The sequence below is a fragment of the Mauremys reevesii genome, linkage group 3 (genome assembly GCF_016161935.1).
Source record: "Mauremys reevesii isolate NIE-2019 linkage group 3, ASM1616193v1, whole genome shotgun sequence".
NCBI classification, from domain to species: Eukaryota; Metazoa; Chordata; order Testudines; family Geoemydidae; genus Mauremys; species Mauremys reevesii.
The window spans coordinates 2,587,350-2,608,968 of record NC_052625.1 but is presented as its reverse complement, the minus strand read 5'-3'; the positions used below and the strand labels follow the sequence as shown (position 1 = coordinate 2,608,968).

The 21,619-nt window shown below is 50.1% G+C and overlaps 1 protein-coding gene across 2 annotated transcripts in view; it reads right to left on the bottom strand.

Moving 5' to 3' along the window:
- Positions 1-15,536, bottom strand: part of MERTK (MER proto-oncogene, tyrosine kinase) — a 63,996-nt gene extending 48,460 nt beyond the window's left edge. For both annotated transcript variants that reach the window (XM_039530772.1, XM_039530773.1), the window contains exons 1-4: positions 15,481-15,536; positions 4,584-5,025; positions 1,989-2,089; positions 1,501-1,674 (exon numbers count right to left, since the gene is read on the bottom strand). In XM_039530772.1, coding sequence (XP_039386706.1) covers positions 1,501-1,674; positions 1,989-2,089; positions 4,584-5,025; positions 15,481-15,526 — 763 coding nt within the window. In that variant the 5' untranslated portion in view covers positions 15,527-15,536. The remainder of the gene's footprint in view (positions 1-1,500; positions 1,675-1,988; positions 2,090-4,583; positions 5,026-15,480) is intronic.
- Between the last annotated feature and the right edge of the window lie 6,083 nt (positions 15,537-21,619).

The following is a 21,619-nucleotide window of genomic DNA, read 5'->3' as shown; positions in this document are numbered from 1 at the left end:
AGGAACAATCAGACCTGTTCAGCTGAGTTAGGGCTCACTTCACAGCCTCTCCATGCGCTCGCTCCAAGCGAAAGGCATTGCGCTGCCATGCGAGGGGCCACGTTCGCAGGGACGGTGCAAAATCTTGTTACCTCCCAAATAATTCATGGTCCAGCTCATTCGAGTCAGCGAGTTAGCGAAGCTGAAGTGGTTTCATTGTTCACGTTTGGGAGGAGATGCCTAACGAGTGCTGTAATATCCCTACTCTCACCATGGCGCGCTCCGAGGTTAAAGCCAGTCCCGGTCACTGGGCGTTAACTACGGCACTGGGCACCTGGCTCAGCCCAGCCCGGGTGTGAGGGCCCCGCTGCGAAGCCGCGCTCGAGTCCCGGTGGCCTCGCTGGTGCTGCGCTCACCTGGGCGTGTCACCAGGCCTCCTCGGGGCACATCCCACGGGTCTTTGTGCCCAGCTGCTCTCCTGTGAGAGCTGTGGGAAAACTGCCCCTTCTGGGCACACGGGGCCGGGGGGAAGGAGGAGTTGTGGGCGGGCACTGGAGGACGACCAGCACTGGAAGGATTTAGCCTGTGTCCTCGCTGCCAAGCAGGCGGGTTACCAGCCTCACAGGGGCTCTAGCCTATAGCCGCGGACGGGCCAGAGAGCCCAGGCTGAAAGCAGCGTCACACTCAGCCAGAGTGTGTGTGGATGGGACAGAGGTTGGGGGCGACACCCCAGGAAGAGCCTGGGTTAACTCTGCAATGAAGACATTCCCTTAACGGCAGCATGCACCCAAACAAACCCTCCACAGCCAGCTAAGCCTCCTCATTTAACACATCATGTTCCTCACTTCCACTGATGGGTGCTAGAACTGGGTCCCACGTGCGCCAACGTGCAGAGTAACGCAGCGTGCGCACCACAGTCCCCACCACCCCTGTGTAACAAAGCATCCACCCTGACCTCAGCGGCATCACCACACCGGGCTGCTAGACAGCCCTGCACCGGGGAAGCATATGACGCGGGAAGAGCCCTCGATATATAGACTTCAAGGCCAGCAGGGATCAGCACAATTTGGACCGGCCAGGCCTCCTGCAGACCATCAGAGACCCGCAGACCATCATTTCTGCATCAACCCTTGGTGGGGTCAGAGTTCAGGGTTTGCATTCTAAGGTGGTACTGAGGAATGGGACATGGCATGAACCCTGCTAGGCCAACGTGTCCGTCAGGGCAGGGTTTGACTCTTTGTATATCAGTGCAAGGATGTAACCATCAATTCAACATGGGAGCGAGCCCTGCAGCGAGATGAGATCACGTCTATTGCAGAGCAGGATGGCTGAAGGCAAGGGCCATTGCGTTCCTGGCTGCTTCTGCGTGCCAGCCGTTAGCCAGGCGCACCAGCCAACTGCCCACCAGCAAGTTCAGTTGGCGAACGCCAGCCAGCCAAGCGGGACAGCTGTGGAACTTACCACGCTCCTGCTGCAGTGACGGCCCCCGGCACGCTGAAACCGCCCCCGGGCGACACTCACCTGGCAGAGTCAGGACAGAGGGGGAAATGTACGGCTGCTCATTCACCCTGCTGCTGTTCCGAAACCAGTAAATCTGCACAGGCTCCGGGGGCCCCATCGCCTCGCATGTGAGGTTGAACGGTCTGTTCCTGGTAACGTTCAGACTCTGGGGCTGCCGAAGGAAGTGGGGGAGCCCTACGCAGAAAGGCACGGAGACCAGGCACCTTAAAAACACTTGCAGCAATAACACTAGCCAATAACACCCAGGTCTGCCAGCATCGCTGCCAATGCAACAGCGGCTCTCAGCACCGGCATCGTGTGCACTGGCACCTGCCTCCCACACTGAGTAGCCCAGCCCGCTCCACCATCTCCTGCTCCTGGATTGCTCACTCCCACTCCAGTCCAGCTCCTGCTCCCAACTGCCCAGCCCCATACATGACCCCTGCCACGAACTCTCCAGCCAGCGCGCTGACATTCTTACTAAATGCCTCTTTCAGGCCCCTCCTTACCTTCCATCTGGACGAAGATGGGGTCTGACTCAATTTCCTCATTGTGGATTTTCAGTTTGCAGCTGTAGGACCCGTTATCAGAGCGCTGAGCATTGGTTATGCTGCCAGGGGAGAGGAAAGGGTTCACCTTGAGACTTACCACTGGCACAAAAGACAAGAAATGCTGGAACACTTTTACGCTGGATCTCAGTATTACCCACAAAAATGGCATTAAAAGAATGTTACGGTTGCAAAGTCAAGCACTCAAAAGATGCAACCTTCTTGTGCAAATGCATTATGGTACAGTCTTTAACTGGACTCAGACCTTCCGGCCAGAAGGGACCATCATGATCACCCAGTCTGACCTCCTGCACACTGCAAGCCACCGACCCTCACCCACCCACTCCTGTAACAGACCCCTAACCTCTGGCTGAGTTCCGCAGTCCTCAAATAATGATTTAAAGACTTCAAGTTACAGAGAATCCACCTTTTACACTAGTTTAAACCTGGAAATGACCCATGTCCCATGCTGTGGAGGAAGGCGAAACACCCAATCAGGGTATCTGCCAATCTGATCCAGGGGGAAATTCCTTCCTGATCCCAAACATGGTGATCAGTTAGACCCTGAGCACGTGGGCAAGAACCACCATGATTACTGGATCACATGCTTTTTTCCCAGGCGGCCCTGCTTCATTCAGTCCACAGGGTGGCCGGTACCCACTCACGGAGCAGCTGACCGCTGTTTTAGCCTCAGGATTTAACGTGCGGCTCTATGGTTGCCACTATTCAAACCCTGCTCTGGAAACAGAATTATGAACATCCTTCTTGGCTTCTCTACGGTGCTCATCGGCATCGCTGCTGTAGTTCAGCGCTTCACACATTTCTTAACGTTTGTTTTCACAATGCCCTGGGATGGGGGGGCACTATGACCCCCCACAGGACAGGAGGGGAACTGATGCACAGACAGGTTACAGTCACAAGCATCCACTAATTCTGGGAGCACAATCTGAGACACCCAGGACCTGACTTTGCAGAGGACTTGGCATCATACACGTTCCAAGCCCAGCTCCCAGGGACTTCAGTTGTGCTCGGAGAACTCAGCACTTTTTACATCAGCCCCCAGGGTCTCAAGTCAGGCACCTGGTTAACGAGGGACACGCAATTAGCGACCCCCTGTGTAAAGTCTGGTTGATGTGATTTGCTCCCCCACACACACACCTTCCCGGCTCCTAGCCCCAGTCTCCTTGCCAAGCCAGTCCCTTTCGTTCAGTGTCCCCCACCACAGCTCCCAGTCCCTGTCTTCTCCCCTCTCCCTTCCCCCAGGCTCCTTGTCCCCATCTCTCCCTATGGCCTGGAGATGGAAGGGCCTAGGGACAGCATTTTTCAAAGCACTTTAGGAGCACAACCCCACCCCCTTGCAACGGGACTTAAACTCTTAGGTGACATTAGGGGCCTTTGAAAATGTTCCACTGAATCACTTCATGGCAGCAATGCTGAGAAGAACCGGATGCATGCTAGGAAGTTTGCTTTGAGACCGGCACGCGTGTTTGTTTCAGGACTGTCTCACAGTGGTCCTGTTACACACGACAATGGTGAAAAGCACATCTCTGGGGCCCTCTTGTAAATGACAGTCATGGGCAAGCTGGGTTTTTCCCTGGACTCAGAAGCTACACACCCAACATACAGTGTGCGTGGGAGGAGTGCGGGAGGGGACGGTATCTGTGGGGGGGGTCTATGTTTGGCTTAGTGGATCTCCTTTCCTTTTCCTCCCTGCACTGTGGGTTTCATGCGGCCGATTCCCGCCTGCGGAAGGTTATGCCATGCGGCCGGGTTTAGCTGTGCCTCTCCTACGGTCCTGGGTCCTTGCTGAATGCCATCACCAGTGGATCTGACCCTAGGACAGAGAGGAGCTCTGTTCCATCCGAGGGCCAACCCTTGCCTCCCGGTCCAGCCATCCTGACCGCAGCGGGACTGACGATCTGCCTTCTTTAAAAAAAGAGCCATGACGGGGGGCTGAGCTGACAGCAATCCCAGCCCCTGCTTCGTGCTGGACCATCCGGGAGCTCTATCCCCCACCCCCTCTGTTCCTGGATCTGTCACGCCTGAGGGGGCTGGGTTTGCTTTGGGGAAGATGACTTAAAGCAAAGGGTGTGTGGGTGAGCCTGTGTTTTCTGTCATCACCGGATTCCTATTTTCCATCGCGCAAGAAAGGGTTAAAACTAGCTTTTCAGGTCTGCAGTTGTACCTGCCTGACAAGTCAGGAAGGGTGTGAATAGCCTGTGGTGTTACCGAAGACTGGAGCAGCCAAACTTGAAGTGGGTATTCACCCACGAAAGCTCATGCTGCAAAACGTCTGTTAGTCTATAAGGTGCCACAGGATTCTTTGCTGCTTCCACCAGCCCTGACTGTTACCCTGATCAGCAAACACCACAGCTCTCTCCAAGCTGAAATCTACCCCTGCTGGCTGAGGTCCAGGAGCACTATTAGCCGTCGTCTGCAGGGATCTACGGGCAGAGATCTAAGCTACTGGGCTGTGCTAGAGTTTTTAGCTGCTAAGTACTCTCGAACTGAAGATGGCAATCAGTGAACCACCTTTTAAACAGCTGGCTCGTTTACCTGAAGGCAGAGACCATTGTTGTTTCGACATCGTCCGTGACCTGGTAATGTCGAGTGGACATGCGGCCAGGCTCCTGCAGCTCCTTCCCATCTTTCCACAAGGAAATGACAGCAGAGTCTTGGTTGAATAAGAGATGGGGTCCCTTAATCGAGCAGTTAAACTTGAAATCTTTATGCTCATTAATTAATATATGGCCTACTGTGGGATTGAATTTAACTTGCTGTAGAGAGTGGGCCGCAGAGGCTTCGTCCAAGACAGATGCATTGGCCTGGTCAGGATATGGTTCCACGGGGGTGGTCTGAGCATCGGCTTTGGGGGTATCACGTGTGGCAGTTTGAAGGGAGCGGGGGCGTCGGGGTGCAGCCGGCCAGTCCACCGACAATGCTTGCGTGGATGGCAACAGGTGGGACGTCCTCCTCTCCTGCCTCGCCTCAGTATTCTCTGCAAAATAAGATCCAGGTTTATGACCTTGCTCATTGCCAGCCGTGAGCTCACCGCGGTACTCGGCGTTCTGCGTATCTCAGCAGCCCCCAAGTGCCGACGTTTCTATTCTCCGTGGCCTCGCCATGCACACTCCATCCCCCACAGTGGAGCAGACCCAATACTAGCGGGGCGTCTCCGCAGAGACCCCCAGTCTCTATGCAGCATGTGTTCATGAGCCAGACCCTTGGCTGGTGAAGCTCCACCAACCGGTCTGAAATACCATCCACAGCAGCAGAGACCCCCCCTTCACCGATACTGCCGAGCCCAGCCCCTCGCTCAGGCAATGACAGCAGGGCTCCTGCTGCCGCTGTACTGCAAGTTGGGGGGCTGGGGAAAAGGGACACGGCTGTGTGAAGGGACTGGCGTCCGTAAGTGATGGCTCCTCCCTTTGTGGATCTGTGGGTGCCCCTCCCCACGCAGCCCCTAGAGCTGGTGGGGTGGAAGGACTCACCCCCTGAAGCCCTCCCCCAGGAGAGATGCGTAAAGAGAGCACTACAAAGGCAAGGTTCAGCGTTTTCGCCCCCACCGTACTCCCGGGTGTTTTCCGCAGGAGGGGTTTGTCTGGCCCAGATGTTACCGTCAGTCCTATCTACACCCCTCTAGCATCCCCAAATGTCTCCTTCACTGCAGTATAAAACCGGACCCAAAACAGTCCACACAGCCCAAAAAGCCAAAGACAGCCACATGCAGATGTGTCATCTAGCCAACCAGCCACGCTGCAGACATCTGGCCAGCCCTCTTCCCAGCACCCACCGACTGAGATGCCGCCATTAATACAAGGCTCCGTGTCTCCCACGTACTGGTTCCAATGCACCCCGCAATGAAGACAAAACTGGCATTTCCCTGGCTTTGCAGAATGCCATCCCATGAGAGGGCCTCAAAGCGCTGCAGACATGAGCTGTGCCTTGCCTACCTCACAAGGCTTTTGTAACCACTTGCAGTACCATGGAAGCCAGTGGGGCTCGGTGCAGGTGCAGTGATTTGCCCCAGGATGGACTTGAGCTCCTTGAGGCAGGGACCATGTCTCCTGGGTGTTTGTACAAAGCATAACACTTGGGGTGTGATTCTGATGGGGGCCTCTGGTGCCCTGCAATGGAAATGTCAGACGATGGGGAGGCACAGACAGACTGAAGGTTGAACCTGCGTGGTCCTGGAGTAGAGTGCTGGGCACTAAGTGGAAGATCAAAAAAGCCAGGAGCAGGAGAGAGAGGATCCGACCCCGCAGTGCTGGGCACACGGCTGTACAGTCCCCACGTCACGCCTGCCTCGCAGCAGAAGGAAGGTCTAAGGGGAAATGTGAGCCCTGCTAGGATTTACTCCCATGTCTCCTCCACCCACAGCCTGCCCCACTCTGACCCACGCACTGTAGTGCGAGGCAGGAGCTGCCTGCTCAGCACAGAGGGTGATGCTATCACCAGAGCTGGGCTCCAGCTTTTGGACAAACGGGTTAGCCGCTCAAACACGCAGCTTCAGTCGACCCAAAACTATTCATCAACTTGACCCGACTAGTTTCAGCTGGGAAAATGCTTTGCAGGACCAGCTTCAGGGTGTGTGTTTAGCCCACTGGGTAGGGCACTCGCTTGGGGTGCAGGAAATCCAGGTTTAAATCCCCACTCTGGAGCAGGGACGTGGCCTCAGTTTTCTCTCTCCCTGGCGGGCCGGGCCGGTTTGTTTACCTGCCGCGTCTGCAGTGTTCGGAACAGAACTGAAGATTTTGTCTGTTTTTTCTGACCAAATGGGAGGAAAAAAAACCCCATTTCTTCGTGCAGCTCTAGCCATGATTGGATGGCAGGCTCAAGGACACAAGGTAACTCTCTGATGCCAGGTGGGAGAAATTGATTTCTGCTGCTGAGCTACCCAGCCAGCTCAGGTGGCTCTTGGCGCTCCAGTTTGGGAGCATACAGGGAGCCGGGTGTTCCCAAGCAGAATGAATTCAGTACAGGGCGATTTCAGTGAAAGCCCTTAGGAAGAGAGCGACGCTCAGGAAAACACTTGGGCTGAGGTGAACTTTTTGCAGTTGCTAAGTTCACAATAAAGGCAAACCCCAGGAAGCAGAGAAGTTTGGACCAAACCCAACGAGAGCGAGCACACACTGTGCTAGGAACAGGGTGGGAATGCCACTGATTACATATCCCTCGTGCTGACATGAACATTGGACCCTGCAGAGCCTAGGCTCACCCTTGTGCGACAGCCGCAATTGCACTTGCTGCTGTGATCTGCCCAAGGACTTGCAGCATCATAAACTCCATGACTTCTGCAGGGTGACGCGGCAGTTCTCCGGCAGAGCCGCGGAGAGAAACACAACACTGAAGGACGGACTTGCAGCTAACCATGAGTGGGAGTTGAGATCTGGGGTCTGTAAGTCCTTTAGCCTCTGGGCACTTATCCCCATTTTATAGATCGGGGTAGGCAACCTATGGCACGTGTGCCGAAGGCAGCACGCGAGCTGATTTTCAGTGGCACTCACACTGCCTGGGTCCTGGCCACCGGTCCGGGGGGCTCTGCATTTTAATTTAATTTTAAATGAAGCTTCTTAAACATTTTAAAAACCTTCTTTACTTTACATACAACAATAGTTTAGTTATATATTCTAGACTTATAGAAAGAGGTCTTCCAAAAACGTTAAAATGTGTTACTGGCACGCAAAACCTTAAATGAGAGTGAATAACTGAAGACTCGGCCCAGCACTTCGGAAAGGCTGCCGACCCCCGTTATAGATCATACCTCACACAAGTGGTTAGTGATCACAAAGGGTTGAGGGAGCTCTGGTTGGAAGGCAATTGTGGCAGGGTTCTTCTGCTGAGCTACCCCTCGACAGGGGCTACAAATTCATTCCTGTTGACTTGCTGTGGCGAGTTCAGCTTGTAAATCCCAGACTGGATATAAAGTGCAGTGGGGGAGGGATCGAGGATCTGGGACAGAGTCATGTTCCCAGGAGAGACCCCAGGAATAGCCAAGCACAGGCATTTGTTGTGACTGTATTTGCTGGATTTTGTTATGTGTGTCTTTGTTACAGAAGCCAAACCCCTAGCCAGACACGGGGGAGCTGACATGGTCCAGTGTCACTAGAGTGTTCAGTGCAGGGTGGGAACGCCAATCCCCCACTCGCAGAAATATGTGAACTCCCAGACCAAACACACACACACACACTGCTTAACCTGGAACTGAAGCTGTGTGTGACGTTCACCATGTGCCTTCACCAACAGACCATGCTGCCTGCGCACTCTGATCCCTAGTTTGTAACCTAAGGGTAGGTCTACACCCCCGCTAGACACCCGCGGCTGGCCCGGGCCAGCTGACTCGGCCAGGGGGCTGTTTAATTGCAGTGCAGATGTTCAGGCTCGGGCTGGAGCCTGAGCTCTAGGACCCTGTGCGGAGGGAGGGCCCCCGAGCTTGAGTCCTGACAGCTACAGGGCAATTAAACAGCCCCTTAGCCCGAGCCCCCAGGGGTGTCTAACTGCAGTGCAGACAGGGTCGGTCACAACCGACTGCTACTTAAAGCTTCCTTAATTGAGCTCCTTTTATAGGAAAATAACTGACCATTAGGATGGAGAATTGCCTGTAAATGCCTATTACAATTCAGGGTGGATTTAAAAAACAATTTTTCATTTTTTTTTAAAATAGGATTTTTAAAATTTTATTTGTTATACTAAGTTTTTCTTTTTAAAAATAAACCTAACATACACTCATACAAAATATGTTAACGCCTAAATTTATTATAATCTCTTTAAAACGTTTACAGAAAAAATAAATATGCGAATCCATGCGCCTCTATCCAAAACTCTGAGTTATATGGAAAAGCAGCCTTTAAAGAAAGAACTGGGGGAGAAACATGGAATTTCTGAGGTCAGGCTTTATAAAAATAGCTCAGTAGGTCAATGTAAGTAACTTTAAGAGACTGTCTTATTTTTAAGAGACTTACACGAGTAGGAATTTAAGTACCAGTCACTTTCACTTAGATGTATCTGAAAATTTGCACAGCTTAATTCACTGACTACAGTGAATCCCTCTGTTCCTTTAAGAAATCATTTAGTTGTAAATGCAAATCATGTTTTGATAAGAGAAGTTTATGTATCCAAAACATTTGAGGTCATTTTATTTAATAAAAATAAATTGTATTTGCTGTTGTGTGTAATTCCAGTTACCATCCTAATGCAGTTTGACACAAATCATGAGCAAAAAGTTAATTATCTAGTAAATAAGCAATCATTCACTGTTTTCTAACACACTAAAAATATACAATTAATAAGAATCTGAAGATATTAAGCTATATAATTGCTTAACAAATGTATATAATTATAATACACCCTCCTAGATAGCAAAACAACGTACCAAATCTAGTGCAAAGGCTCTATTGAGGTGTAAATCAGCATTTTTTAATGGTCATGTCAACCCATGAGAATGCACCTTTCTTTAGAAAATAACACATACAAATGGAAGAGTTGCTTAAAATGGGTGATTTAAATCATTGCTTTGAATCACCTTGATTTAAATCAGAACACCCAGTTAGTTTCATCTTTCCCAGCCCCACATTCCACCAAAAAAACCCAAGGAATCCTTGTGGCACCTTAAAGACTAACAAATTTATTTGGGCATAAGCTTTCGTGGGCTAGAACCCACTTCATCATATGCATGAAGTGAAAAATACAGGAGCAGGTATAAATACATGAAAGGATGGGGGTTGCTTTACCAAGTGTGAGGTCAGTCTAACAAGATAAGCAGACTAGATTTGTAAACATTTTCCCAAGCAACGCTAATAGCAACCTCCTACAAAGGTTTCATTTCCCTCCATCCTTACATGGTACTTCACTTTTGGAGCTATTCATTCAAGTTTTCCCTAGATTGATGGTACTCCTGAGGCCAATCTTGCATCAAACTAAAAGTAGCATTTTAAAATAATTTCTCAGAAACAAAGTTGTGTATTTTAAGAGACTAGATCTGGAGAATATTCCCCACACATCATTTTACTAGATTATTTGTAAAAACTTCTGTTGGATTTGACAGGCAAAATACACTACTGGCTGGATGAATCTGCCATGTTGATGGCAATACAGTTATGGCTGCTTACCCTCAAGTCATGGAAATGCAGGGCTGGAAGGGACCCCAAGAAGTCATCAAGTAGCCCCCTGCTCTGAGACAGGACCAAGTAAACCCTGAGACCATCCTGACAGGTGTTTGTCCAACCTGTTCTTAAACATCTCCAATGGTGGGGATTCCCCAACCTCCCCTGGCAGCCTATTCCAGAACTTATCTACACTTGTAGTTAGAAAGTTTTTCCTCCTGTCTAACCTAAATCTCCCTTGCTACAGATTAAGCCCATTGCTTCTTGCCCTACCTTCAGTGAGTCAGGTTTTTTTAAAAACCTTTGATCATTTTTGTTGCTTCTCCTCTGGACTCTCTCCAATTTGTCCACACTTTCCTAAAGTGTGATGCCCAGATTTGGACACAGTATAGAGCGAGACAATTACCTCTCATGTTTTACAAACGACACTTCTGTTACTACACCCAATGATATTAGCCTTTTTCACATCACATTGTTGAGTCGTATTCAATTTGTGATCCACTATAACCCCCAGATCCTTTTCAGCAGTACCACTGCCTAGCCAGCTATCCCCTATTTTGTAGCTGTGCATTTGATTTTTCCATCCGAAGTGAAGTACTTTGCACTTGTCTTTATTGAATTTCATCCTGTTGATTTCAGACCAATTCTCCAATTTGTCACAGCTGTTTTGAACTCTAAACCTGTCCTCCAAAGTGCTTGCAACCGCTCCAGCTTGGTGTCATCTGCAAATGTTACAGGCATAGCCTCTACTTCATCATCCAAGTCATTAATGAAAATTAATGGAAAAGTACTGGACCCAGAACTGACGCCCTGCCGGCCCCCACTAGATACTCCCTCCCAGTTTGACAGTGAACCACTGATTACTCTGAGTACAGCCAGTTGTGCACCCACCTTACAGTAAATTCACCTAGACTACATTTCTTTGCTGCTTTTACATTTCCCTAGTTTCCTATGAGATTGTCACATGGGATTGTGCCAAAAGCCTTATTAGAACTAATCATGTCTACTGCTTGCCCCCATCTGTCAGGCCAGTAACTCTGTCAAAGAGGGAAATTAGATTGTTTGGCATGATTTGTTCTTGACAAATTCACAATGGCTATTCCTTATAACCCTATTATCTTCTAGGCGCTTACACATTGATTGTTTAATAATTTGTTCCAGTAGCTTTCCAAGGATCAACATTAGGCTGACTGGTCTATAATTCCCTGGGGTTCTCTTTGTTCCCCTTGTTAAAGAAAAGTACTACGTTTGCCCTGCTCCAGTCCTCTGAGACTCCAGATATCCTCCAGGAATTCTCGAAGATAATTGCTAAAGGTTCAGAGACCGCTCCAGCTGGAAATGCAAGTATCCTTCATCAGACTCCGCCAGCCTGAATACTAACTTTGGCTTCCCCCTTGTTGTTAATACAAATTGTGTTGAGTATCTGGTCATCATTAACCTGTTCAGTGAAGACTGGAGCAACATAGGCATCAGACACCTCAGTCTTCTTGATGTCATCAGTTATTAGCTCTCCTGCCCTGCTAAGCAGAGCACCCATACTTCCCTTTGGCTTTCTCTTGCTCCTAATGTATTTAAAGAACCTCTTCTGATTGCCTTGTATGTCCCTTGCTTGGCACCTTGGCCTTTCTGATTTTGTCCCTACGTGCTTGTGCTGTTCTTTTGTGCTCCTCCTTTGCAATTCGCCCATGTATCCACTTCCTGTAGGACTCCTTTTCGACTTTCAGGTCAGTAAGGAGCTCCTGGTGCCGCCACATTGGCTTCTGATTCGTCTTTCTAGCTTTCCTTTGTGCTAGCACAGTTTGCGGTTGTGCCTTTAATACCGGCTCTCCTGAACTCCTTTTACCCTTAGATGTTCTTCCCATGGGACCTGAGCTCCCTGTTCTCTGAGTTTATTAAACTCTGCTTTTTTGAAGTCTATTGTCCTTATTCTGCTGCCATAATGTCTTCCTTTCCTTGAAATAATGGACTTCATGATTCTGTGATCCCTTTCACCCACCTTCAGATTCGACGCCAACTCCTCCCTCTTGGTCAGAATCAAGGCTAAAGTGGCTGTCCTCCTAGTTACTTCCTCCACTTTCTGAAACAAAAAGTTGTCCCCAATATGTTCTAAGAACTTACTGGAAATGTTGCGTTTTGCCATATTACTTTCCCAGCAGACGTCGGGGGTTTTAAAGTCCCCCGTTCCTACCAGGTCTTGTGTTTTGGATATTTCTGTTATTTGTTCTAGAAATGCCTCATCCGCCTCCTTTTCCTGATTTGGTGGGCTATCCTAGACCCTGACCACAATGTCACCCCTTTTACCTTTACCCAGAGACTCTCAACTGGTCTGCATCTGGCCTCCTTCTGGATCTCAGAACAAATGATGTATAATGTAACACCTCCTCCCTTTTAATCCTGCCTGTTGTATCTACACCCCTCTATACCAATATTTCAGTCATACCAACAGTGAATTTGATCCATCTTGATTAACCTGTCGCTTTCACCAAATATTCACCGGGTATAATTATAAAGTAAATCAAAGAATGAGTAGAAAGTGGTGGCTTGTTTACCCAACAAGAACATTCAATATGCCTTAACTGAGTCCATTTTTTAGCTGGTTAGTACTCCTGATTACCAAACACCTCAAAGATTTTAACACCATGTCATTAATTTTCCCATTGTGACTAGCTGAGCAGAATTCAAGGGGACGTTACAGAGAGCCAGCAAATAGGACCTAAGTTTGAGGCTGGATACATTTATTTGCCAAGTTGATTGCTATTTTTACTCATGAAAAATGATACTTTTAGACAGAAATTTGCAAAGTCACAAAATTGGTTCCCAGTCTCGTCTGTTCTTACAGAGTAAATAGAAATGCTTTCCCGGTTTAAGATGCAAAACAACTGTCTTACGCTGCAAAAATAACTAAGCTTTTTAAGCCTGCACCATAATCTTAACCATAACACAAACAAAGAGCATGTGACCGCTGCTGAACCTTCCCTATGCCACTTGCTGTTTACTTACACGGTACTAAAAACCAGTGACCAGGTGACCCAAGGAAAAATGCTTGAACAGCTCAGTAAGAGATTTCTCAAAGAAAAACTTCTTTTCCGCTTGCTAAGGACATCTGAAACTTAAACTTCCTGACACAACCCAGCCAGCTACATTTTATTCTTAGACCTTTAGTTTTGTTGTTATTCATACATTTCAAGAGACAATGACACAGTGTAACGGACTGACTAGCCAACCAGCCATAAAAAAAAAGCAGATAGTACCGAAAAAACCCCAAAGATATCAGAACAGCTCTCCATGCTCTCAGAGGGCTTGACAGTTTCTTTTCTGGTTACTAGACTGGGGAATAAAGCCACAAACAAGAATATTTGTCTATTAACACCTGCAAGAAATGTCACTAAAGGTTTAAAAGTAAATGGGGAAAGCAACCCCACACTTGAAATGATATTTCTCTACTCCAGCTCTAGTAAGGAGCTATTTGAATTCAATAAGAATTCATGACTTCACTAACCCTATATTCTTCATTAAGGGCCAAAAGCCGTGTGTTTACAAATGGGTCTTTCCCCTCCCATGTGTTGTTGACATGTCTCGTTCCTCACACTGAGGATCAAAGGGGTCCATCAAGAGAGCTTCCATCTCATCAACAGCTTCAGTCCCTCCATCCCAAAAGACAGTTTTCTAAATTGCTTCGCGGGAAATGTATCCCGGGTAGCAGAACAGAGACACCAGAAAGAATCCAGTCTCTTCGGGGATATTCTCACTCCTGAGTGCCAAGCCATTACCGGATCACTGTTGTAAATCCAGGAACGTTTCCCCAGATTCTCTGCAGGCTTAAGGTACTGCACCTTTACCCCACTGTATTCACCGTGACTCTTCAACGGGTGTCAACCAGTGGTGACCCATCTACCTATGACTACCTCCTGACCCACATGCGGGAGCAGAATTCCCAGCAGCTTACAACAGAATATGAGGAAGAGACTTCGGTCACCCCATGTGATGTGAGCCCTTAGATCAAACCAGCCTAGTGTTCGAGAGGGATAGGGGAAGCCCTCTATCTGCAGCACAGTGCAAGGCCCCCGCTGTTCTCACCCAGGTACTGCACCTGAGTGCTCCAGGGATGGGCGGGCAGTCCAGGCACCCCGGGGGCCCATGGAGCCGTGCCCCGTGCTGAAATGGCCAGCGAGGCTGGCGTGTCGGATGGGGGCCAGAACATAGACACTAGCCCAGTTGAAAACTGCGCCCGGGAGCTCAGCACAGCAGCGTGGTCTAACTCATCCCAGATCCCGGGCTGGTGGCGGGGGCTGTAAGGACTTTAGCAGGGCTGGGGGAGAAGGTTACCCCCACAGCCAGGAGCCTTGGGCAACTCTGTTCTAAGGGGGCGAGAGTGTCCCTCACCCACCCCACTGACCAGACAGCCCCAGGGGCCGCAGCAGGAGGCTACCCCCCCCGGGAGGGGGGGCATTGCCAAGCCCTGCAGACAGCTGGCCTGGGCTCACAGTGAGACGCACTGGGCGGTGCTCAGGCTCCACTGCCCAAGGGGCCACACAGATACCCACCAGCGTGTGGGGACTGGGCCCTGCCAGGGCAGCGCTGCCCGGGGACCCACACACCGCGCCCTACCACCAGCTGGGCACGCACTGTGCCCTCCCCACAGGCTGGGGAGCCCCATGCGGGCGCACACACCCACGCAGCCCCCCTGCACACCCACACCGCACCCCCAGCACACCCACGGTACCCCCCATGCGCACACACACACCACCCACCCTCCACGTGCACACACGCTGCACCTTCCCCACAGGCTGGGGAGCCCCACGCGCACCCACACACCCACACAGCCCCCCTGCACACCCACACACCACCCTCCCTCCACGTGCACACACGCTGCACCTTCCCCACAGGCTGGGGAGCCCCACGCGCACCCACACACCCACGCAGCCCCCCTGCATACCCACACTGCACCCCCACACCCACACTACACCCCATGCACACTCACACACTGCACCATCCCCACAGGCTGGGGAGCACCACACACACAGCCCCCCTGTGTACCCACACCGCACCCCCCACATACTGCCCCCACACAAACGCACACATGCAGTCTCCCTGTGCACACACAGCGCCCCGCCCCCCTGCACAACACACACACACACACACTGCCCCCACACACACACTGCCCCCACACGTTCACACACACACTGTCCCCCACGTTCCCAGACACTCACACAGTCCCAGACACACACACTGCCCCCACGTTCCCAGACACTCACACTGTCCCACACACACACACTGCCCCCCACACATTCCCAGACACACACTCACACACACACACACACACTGCCCCCCTCTCGGGGACCCGGACTCACCCAGCGCCGCGAGCAGCAGCAGCAGCAGCAGCAGGTCCCGGCCCATGGCAGCCGCGCGCTGCCGGAGCCCCTGCCCCGCCGCCGACAGCCCCGAGGCGCCGGCCGCGCCGCAGAGTCCGCTCCGGGCGGGGCGGGCGGGGCGGCTCCGCCTCTAGGGCCGGCACCGCGGCTGCGGCCGAGCGCCCTCCGCAGGCAGGGCCCGGGCTGTGCGGGGCTCCGGGTGCGGGGCTGTGCGGGCCGGGGGCTCCGGGTGCGGGGCTGTGCGGGGCAGGGGCTCCGGGCGCGGGGCTGTGCGGGACAGGGGCTCCGAGTATGGGGCTGTGCGGGATGGGGGCGCGGGGCTGTGCGGGGCAGGGGCTTCTGGGTTTCCTGGTGCCCAGCCGCTGCTAGGTGGAAGCGGTACCTATGGGGCAGCTCCGGGGCACCTGGTGCCCAGAAGCTGGGACAGCCATGGGATGTGGGGGAGAGCAGAGCCCTCCCGGGACTATGGCATCATCCAGCCCCAGCAACGCTTCGGGGATGATAAATACCGTGGAGCTAGGGAATAGATTTTATTCCCAGCTCTCGGCTGTGCCCACTTGAGCGAGGGGCAGATAGCTTTCCCCACAGGAAGGGAGTGTGACAGTATATATGTCTATGCCCAGCCATGCCATCCAGCGCCAGTGTGCGCTGCTGGCCTATCCCATTCCCGGTCGCCAGCGGTGTAAACATGGCAAGCCACCCTAGCAATGTGTGTCCTTGAACTGTGGCCTCCAGAACTGGACACAGAATTCCAGTAGCGGTTGCACTAGTTCCAAATTAAGAGGTATAATAACCCCTCTGCTCCTACTTGAGATTCCCCTGTCCATGCATCCAACCATCGCATTAGCTCCTTTGGCCACGGCATTTCATGGGGAGCTCATGCTCAGCTGATTACCCTCCCCAGCACCTAAAAGCTTTTTCAGAGTCCCTGCTTTCCAGGATAGAGTCCCCCAACCTGTAAGTGTGGCACATTTACTTTTAGCCATATTAAAACACATATTGTTTGCTTGCATCCCGTTTGCCAAGTGATTGGTGTCAGTGACCTGTCTTCTTCATTATTTACCCACTCCTCCAATGTTTGTGTCATCTGCACAGTGTTATCAATGATGATTTTATATTAATATTAATATAAATGTTAAATCCATTCCTGTGGGATCCCTCTAGAAACATACCTGCTCAGTGATGATTCCCCATTTACAATTACATTTTGAGACCTATCAGTTAGCCAGTTTTTAATCTTTTTTAATGTGTGCCATGGCAATTTTATATCATCCTAGTTCTTTATAAAAATGTCATGTGGTACCAAATCAAATGCCTTATAGAAAATTATTACATCAACAGTATTCTCTTCACTAAACTTGTAATCTCATAAAAAAACCACCAAGTTAGTTTGATAGGACCTATTTTCCTTAGACCCATGTGATTGGCATTAAATATATTACCATCATTTATTTTTTTATTAATTCAGTCCCATATCAGCCATTCCATTATCTTGCCCATGATTAATGTCAGTCTGATAGACCTATAATGACCTGTGTCATCCGTTTCACATATTGGCACAACATTAGCTTTCTTCCAGTCATTTGGAACTTCTCTGATAGAAGTACAGAATAGCAGGGTTGGAAGGGACCTCAGGAGGTCATCTAGTCCAACCCCCTGCTCAAAGCAGGCCTAATCTCCAGATTTTTGCCCCAGATCCCTAAGTGTCCCCCTCAAGGATTGTGCTCATAACCCTGGGTTTAGCAGGTCAATGCTCAAACCCCTGAGCTATGAAAATCAACATTAATGGGTTAGTGAGCTCCTCAGCCAACTCCTTCAAAACTCTTGGATTCATAGTTTCCCAATGGTTTACCAATATTTTGAAGAAGAATCAAGTCACCGAAAGAGAGGTTATTAATTATATTGAAACAATCAAGGATCAGGGCTCTTTTGAGCTAGGCAGGTAAGAGTCACACAGTAAGGCATGTCTACACGACAGGGAAAGTCGATCTAAGCTACACAATTTGAGTTATGTGAATAGTGTAACTCAAGTCGATGTAGCTTAGAGCTACTTACTGCGAGGTCCACACTATGCGATGTCGACAGGAGACGCTCTCCCGTCGACTCCCCTTGTGCTTCTCGAGCCGGTGGCGTACAGGAGTTGACGGGAGAGTGATCTGCAGTTGATTTAGCAGGTCTAGTGAAGGCCTGCTAAATTGACCGCCGATGCATCTATCGCTGCACATCGAACCCCTGGTAAGTGTAGACAAGCCCTAAAAAGCCAGTCCTATTGTCTTGTATAACTGACCATTTATAAAGGTGCCTGTAACAACAGCAAATTACCTAATCCACTACCAAGGCAAGAACTACATGTAATCAAGTCTGAACTGTTTTCCAAGTAGAAAGTTTAAAAAATAACCAAGAGAAAATTCAAAAGTTCAACAAAAAAGTGAACAAATCATTTCCAGACGCCTTTGATTTTGGGAACTGCTTGTTCAGTGTAGCTTCTCATCCATTAGTGGCAGAGATCCAATTTCAATCTCTCTTGCTTGTAGTCCAATTCAACCTCTAGCATCTTGAAATAATCAACAGCTAAGAAAGGGCACGTGTCCCCCCACAGCCCAGAGTAAAGAAAATGAGAAAAATGTAACACAGCTGTTGCAAGAAAGCTGATAATCATTTATCTGCTCCACAGGACCAGCTTCCCTCCCTGCCCCCCCGCAGCACTCCAGCTTCCCGGAGATTTTGGGGGTGTTTCTCCCACTGTATCTCAAGCCACTGAAAACCAAGACAGAGAGCCCCGCTCCCTCCAGTCATCTTAGGGCTGCTATTGGAAGCTACAGTCAGAGCCTGTGGTCTTCAGTTAGGCTTTACTGCAGGGTTGCAGCTTCTGCTAACTTCACTTCCTGCTGCTGCTGCTGCTGCTTTATGAGTTCTGATTTGTATGAGGAGAGAGGCAGGGCCAATTTCTGCCAAAGGGAAGAAAATTCACTGGGTGCCTAAAGGTGGTCTCGATAACTATTGGTTTTAAGTTGGCGAATTTGGGTCATTTACTCACGATAGGTTGAATTTTAATCTCAGCCACACTGGTGTAACTGTGGCCCTCTGAAGTTTGTCACTGACTGCACTGGAGTCGCTCTGGATTTACCTGGATGTAAATGGAGAGCAGAATCCGCCACTGTGACCTTTACTGTCTATACGGTGAATCTGAGGGGCCCACCTGCACTTTTCAGTCTTGCAGCTCCCATAGTCACTGTTGCTGTCCTGGGCATTTCCTGTGCATGTTTGGAATATCTGTGCTAACCAGCCATCGGCCATTGCCACAGGAAACATGAAAAGATCTCTCACTTCACCAGCCAAAGGAGGCAGAGCTGTAAAATTACGGCCTCTCTCCCACATCCCAAACAACCACCCATATGTAACATTACACATAAATATGCTCATGCACATGCTGATTTTATCCTCATCTTTTGCGCTGCTGTCATGATTTTCTCATCTCAGCATTATTTATTTATGAGGTGCATACGTGAGCATGGCAATCTAGAAACGAAAGACACGCTCAGTATAGATGGGGCTGATCCCGTCCCTTCCAGTGAAGGATGCCTGACGCTTCCCATTGTAGGGCCCTATTTCAGTTGCTTAGAAGTTTGCCAAACATTAACTGCCTGGGCTCAAATTTTCCATTCTGGGTGTCTGCTTCAGGCTAATTAAAATAAAACAACCCATAAATTCCAGGCAAAATGGGTTAGGTGTTTCCAGGAGGGAATTCAGGGAAAAATACATTATGTTACCCATGTTCAAAAACTCTGGTGCCCCACCCAAGCTTTGGGGCAGGGTCTGGACATGTTGCAAAGGGCTAGCCTTTGTATCGAGGATGCTTCTTTTGCTGTCCCCAGAAAATCTGACCAAATTTGCCCAGGTTATAAGCCTCCAAGGAAAAAAATCAGTTTGCACATACTTGGGAGAGACTTACCAGAGCTTCACAGCTTAATTCCATCAACACTGAGCATGCTCCATGCGGGACTTTACCTGGGTTTGCAGCTCTAGGCTGCTCCAGGTCAGGGTGGGGCATACGCGGAACTGACAGCAGGGAGCCTGTTTCTCCTGTACTCTCAGTGATCACTCCCGCGCCCCCCCCTGCCCCCGGGACTCAAGCAAAGTGGAGGAGGAAGCCATCTGACTGGAATCCAGAGAAGGAAAGAACAAGACCTGGGAATAGGGAGGGGTTGAGGGGGGGGGGTCATGGAACCTGGAGGATGGGGGAAGACTGGGACCAGTTGGACAAAGAGACTGGGAGCCAGGGGTGGGGGATGGGCAGAGGAGGCCGGGACTGATTGGGCAAGGACTGGGAGCCATACAGGCAAATGGGGAGGATTCGGAGCCAGTGTTTGGGGGGGAGAGACTGAGCCTGGATGAGGGGTCAGGTGCAGGGGGGCTAGGACTGGCTGGGAAGGAAGGTTGGGACAAAGAGTTGTGGGGGAGCATTGAGAGTAGACAAGGAGCCGGGGGAGGAAGACGGGGACTCGGAGGTGGGGGGATGGGGAACATGGGTGGGAAAGCAGCGAAAGATCAGATGGGGAATTGTGAGGTGGGAACTGGGGCTGACTGGGACTGGGATGAGAAGCCCAAGGAATAGACTGGGACTGGCTAGCTGAGGAGGATGAGACTGAGACATGGAGCCGGGGTGGGGAAAAGTCAGGACTCGGATGGGGCAGAAGATTCCACGGTCCGCTTCAGAGTCTGGAATGGAAGGAACCCTGAACAGCAAGTGCCATAAACAATTGAACACATGACAGATGTTAGTTACATTCCTTAATGCACTACGGAAAGGGAACCCAAGATTAGTCTCACCCCTCCTCTGCTGTCAGCAAATATTTGTGATACCCACTGGCAAAGTGTGTGTCTCATCCCCCTCCAGTGCTGGCTCGTAGAGAGGATGACAAGCTACTGTTGCTATTAGTTATTCTGTTAGCTCAAGTGGCAGAGGCTAAAGGTTCCAGCCCTCCTGCTGCCCTAGGTGGGTCTCAGTATGATGACACATCATGGAATTTCTATTTTTTTCAGTTTGCTTTTTTAAATTCTAGGAAATTACACACAAAAAGCTAAGTTAAAAGAACGTTATTAAGGTTGCAAATTCAGGCACCCAAGAGTTAGGAAATGCCACAATAAGATTGCCCGTGCAACCTCAGTTTTGCCCCCTTGTCTGTATGTAATGAGATGATCATGTACTATTTTTGCCACAATACTCCATTTGGTGCACAGGATGGTCCTTCTTTGGGGATGAATCAGGCCTTTGTAGTGAAGACGGAGTCTACAGGACCTCTCTCTACCTTATTTGTTGCAGAAGTTGGAAGATGTATAGTGAATGGGACAGGGGACTGCAGGAAAAGAAAGGGTGGTCTTGTGTTTACATAATTTGAATGCTACCCTGGAAATTTGGATTCTATCCCTGCATCTGTCATACAGTTCCTATGCGATGTTGGGCAGGTCACCTAAACCAGACTTTTCACAGGTGATCACTAATTCCTCATTTTCTGGGCACCTGACAAGTGCCCCATGCCTCATGCTGCTGAGGAAGGTGAAAAACCCTCAGGGTCTCTGTCAATCTGACTTGGGGGAAAATTCCTTCCCAACCTCAAATATGATGATCAGTTAGACCCTGAGCATGTGGGCAAGACCCACCAGCCAGACACCCGGGAAAGAATTCACCATAGTAACTCTGAGCCCTCCCCATCTAGTGTCCCATTTCTGGCCATTGGGGATACTTGCTACTACCTGTCACAGATGGGCCACATGCCATTGTAGGCAATCTGATCATATGATGGCCTCCATAAACTTATTAATTTAGGGGTTTTGTCCCCACCGCTCCCCTTGGAAGGCTGTTCCACAACTTCATTCCTCTGCTGGTTAGAAACCTTCATCTAATTTCAAACCTAAACTTGTTGATGGCCAGTTTATATCCATGTGTTCTTGTGCCAATGTTAGCTGCTAATTTACATAATTCCTCTCCATCCCTGGTGTTTGTCTCTCTGATGTATTTAGAGAGAGCGATCATCTCTCCCTCAGCCTCCGTTTGGTCAGGCTGAACAAGCCAAGTTCCTTGAATCATCTGTAAGGTAGGTTTTCCATTGCTCTGATC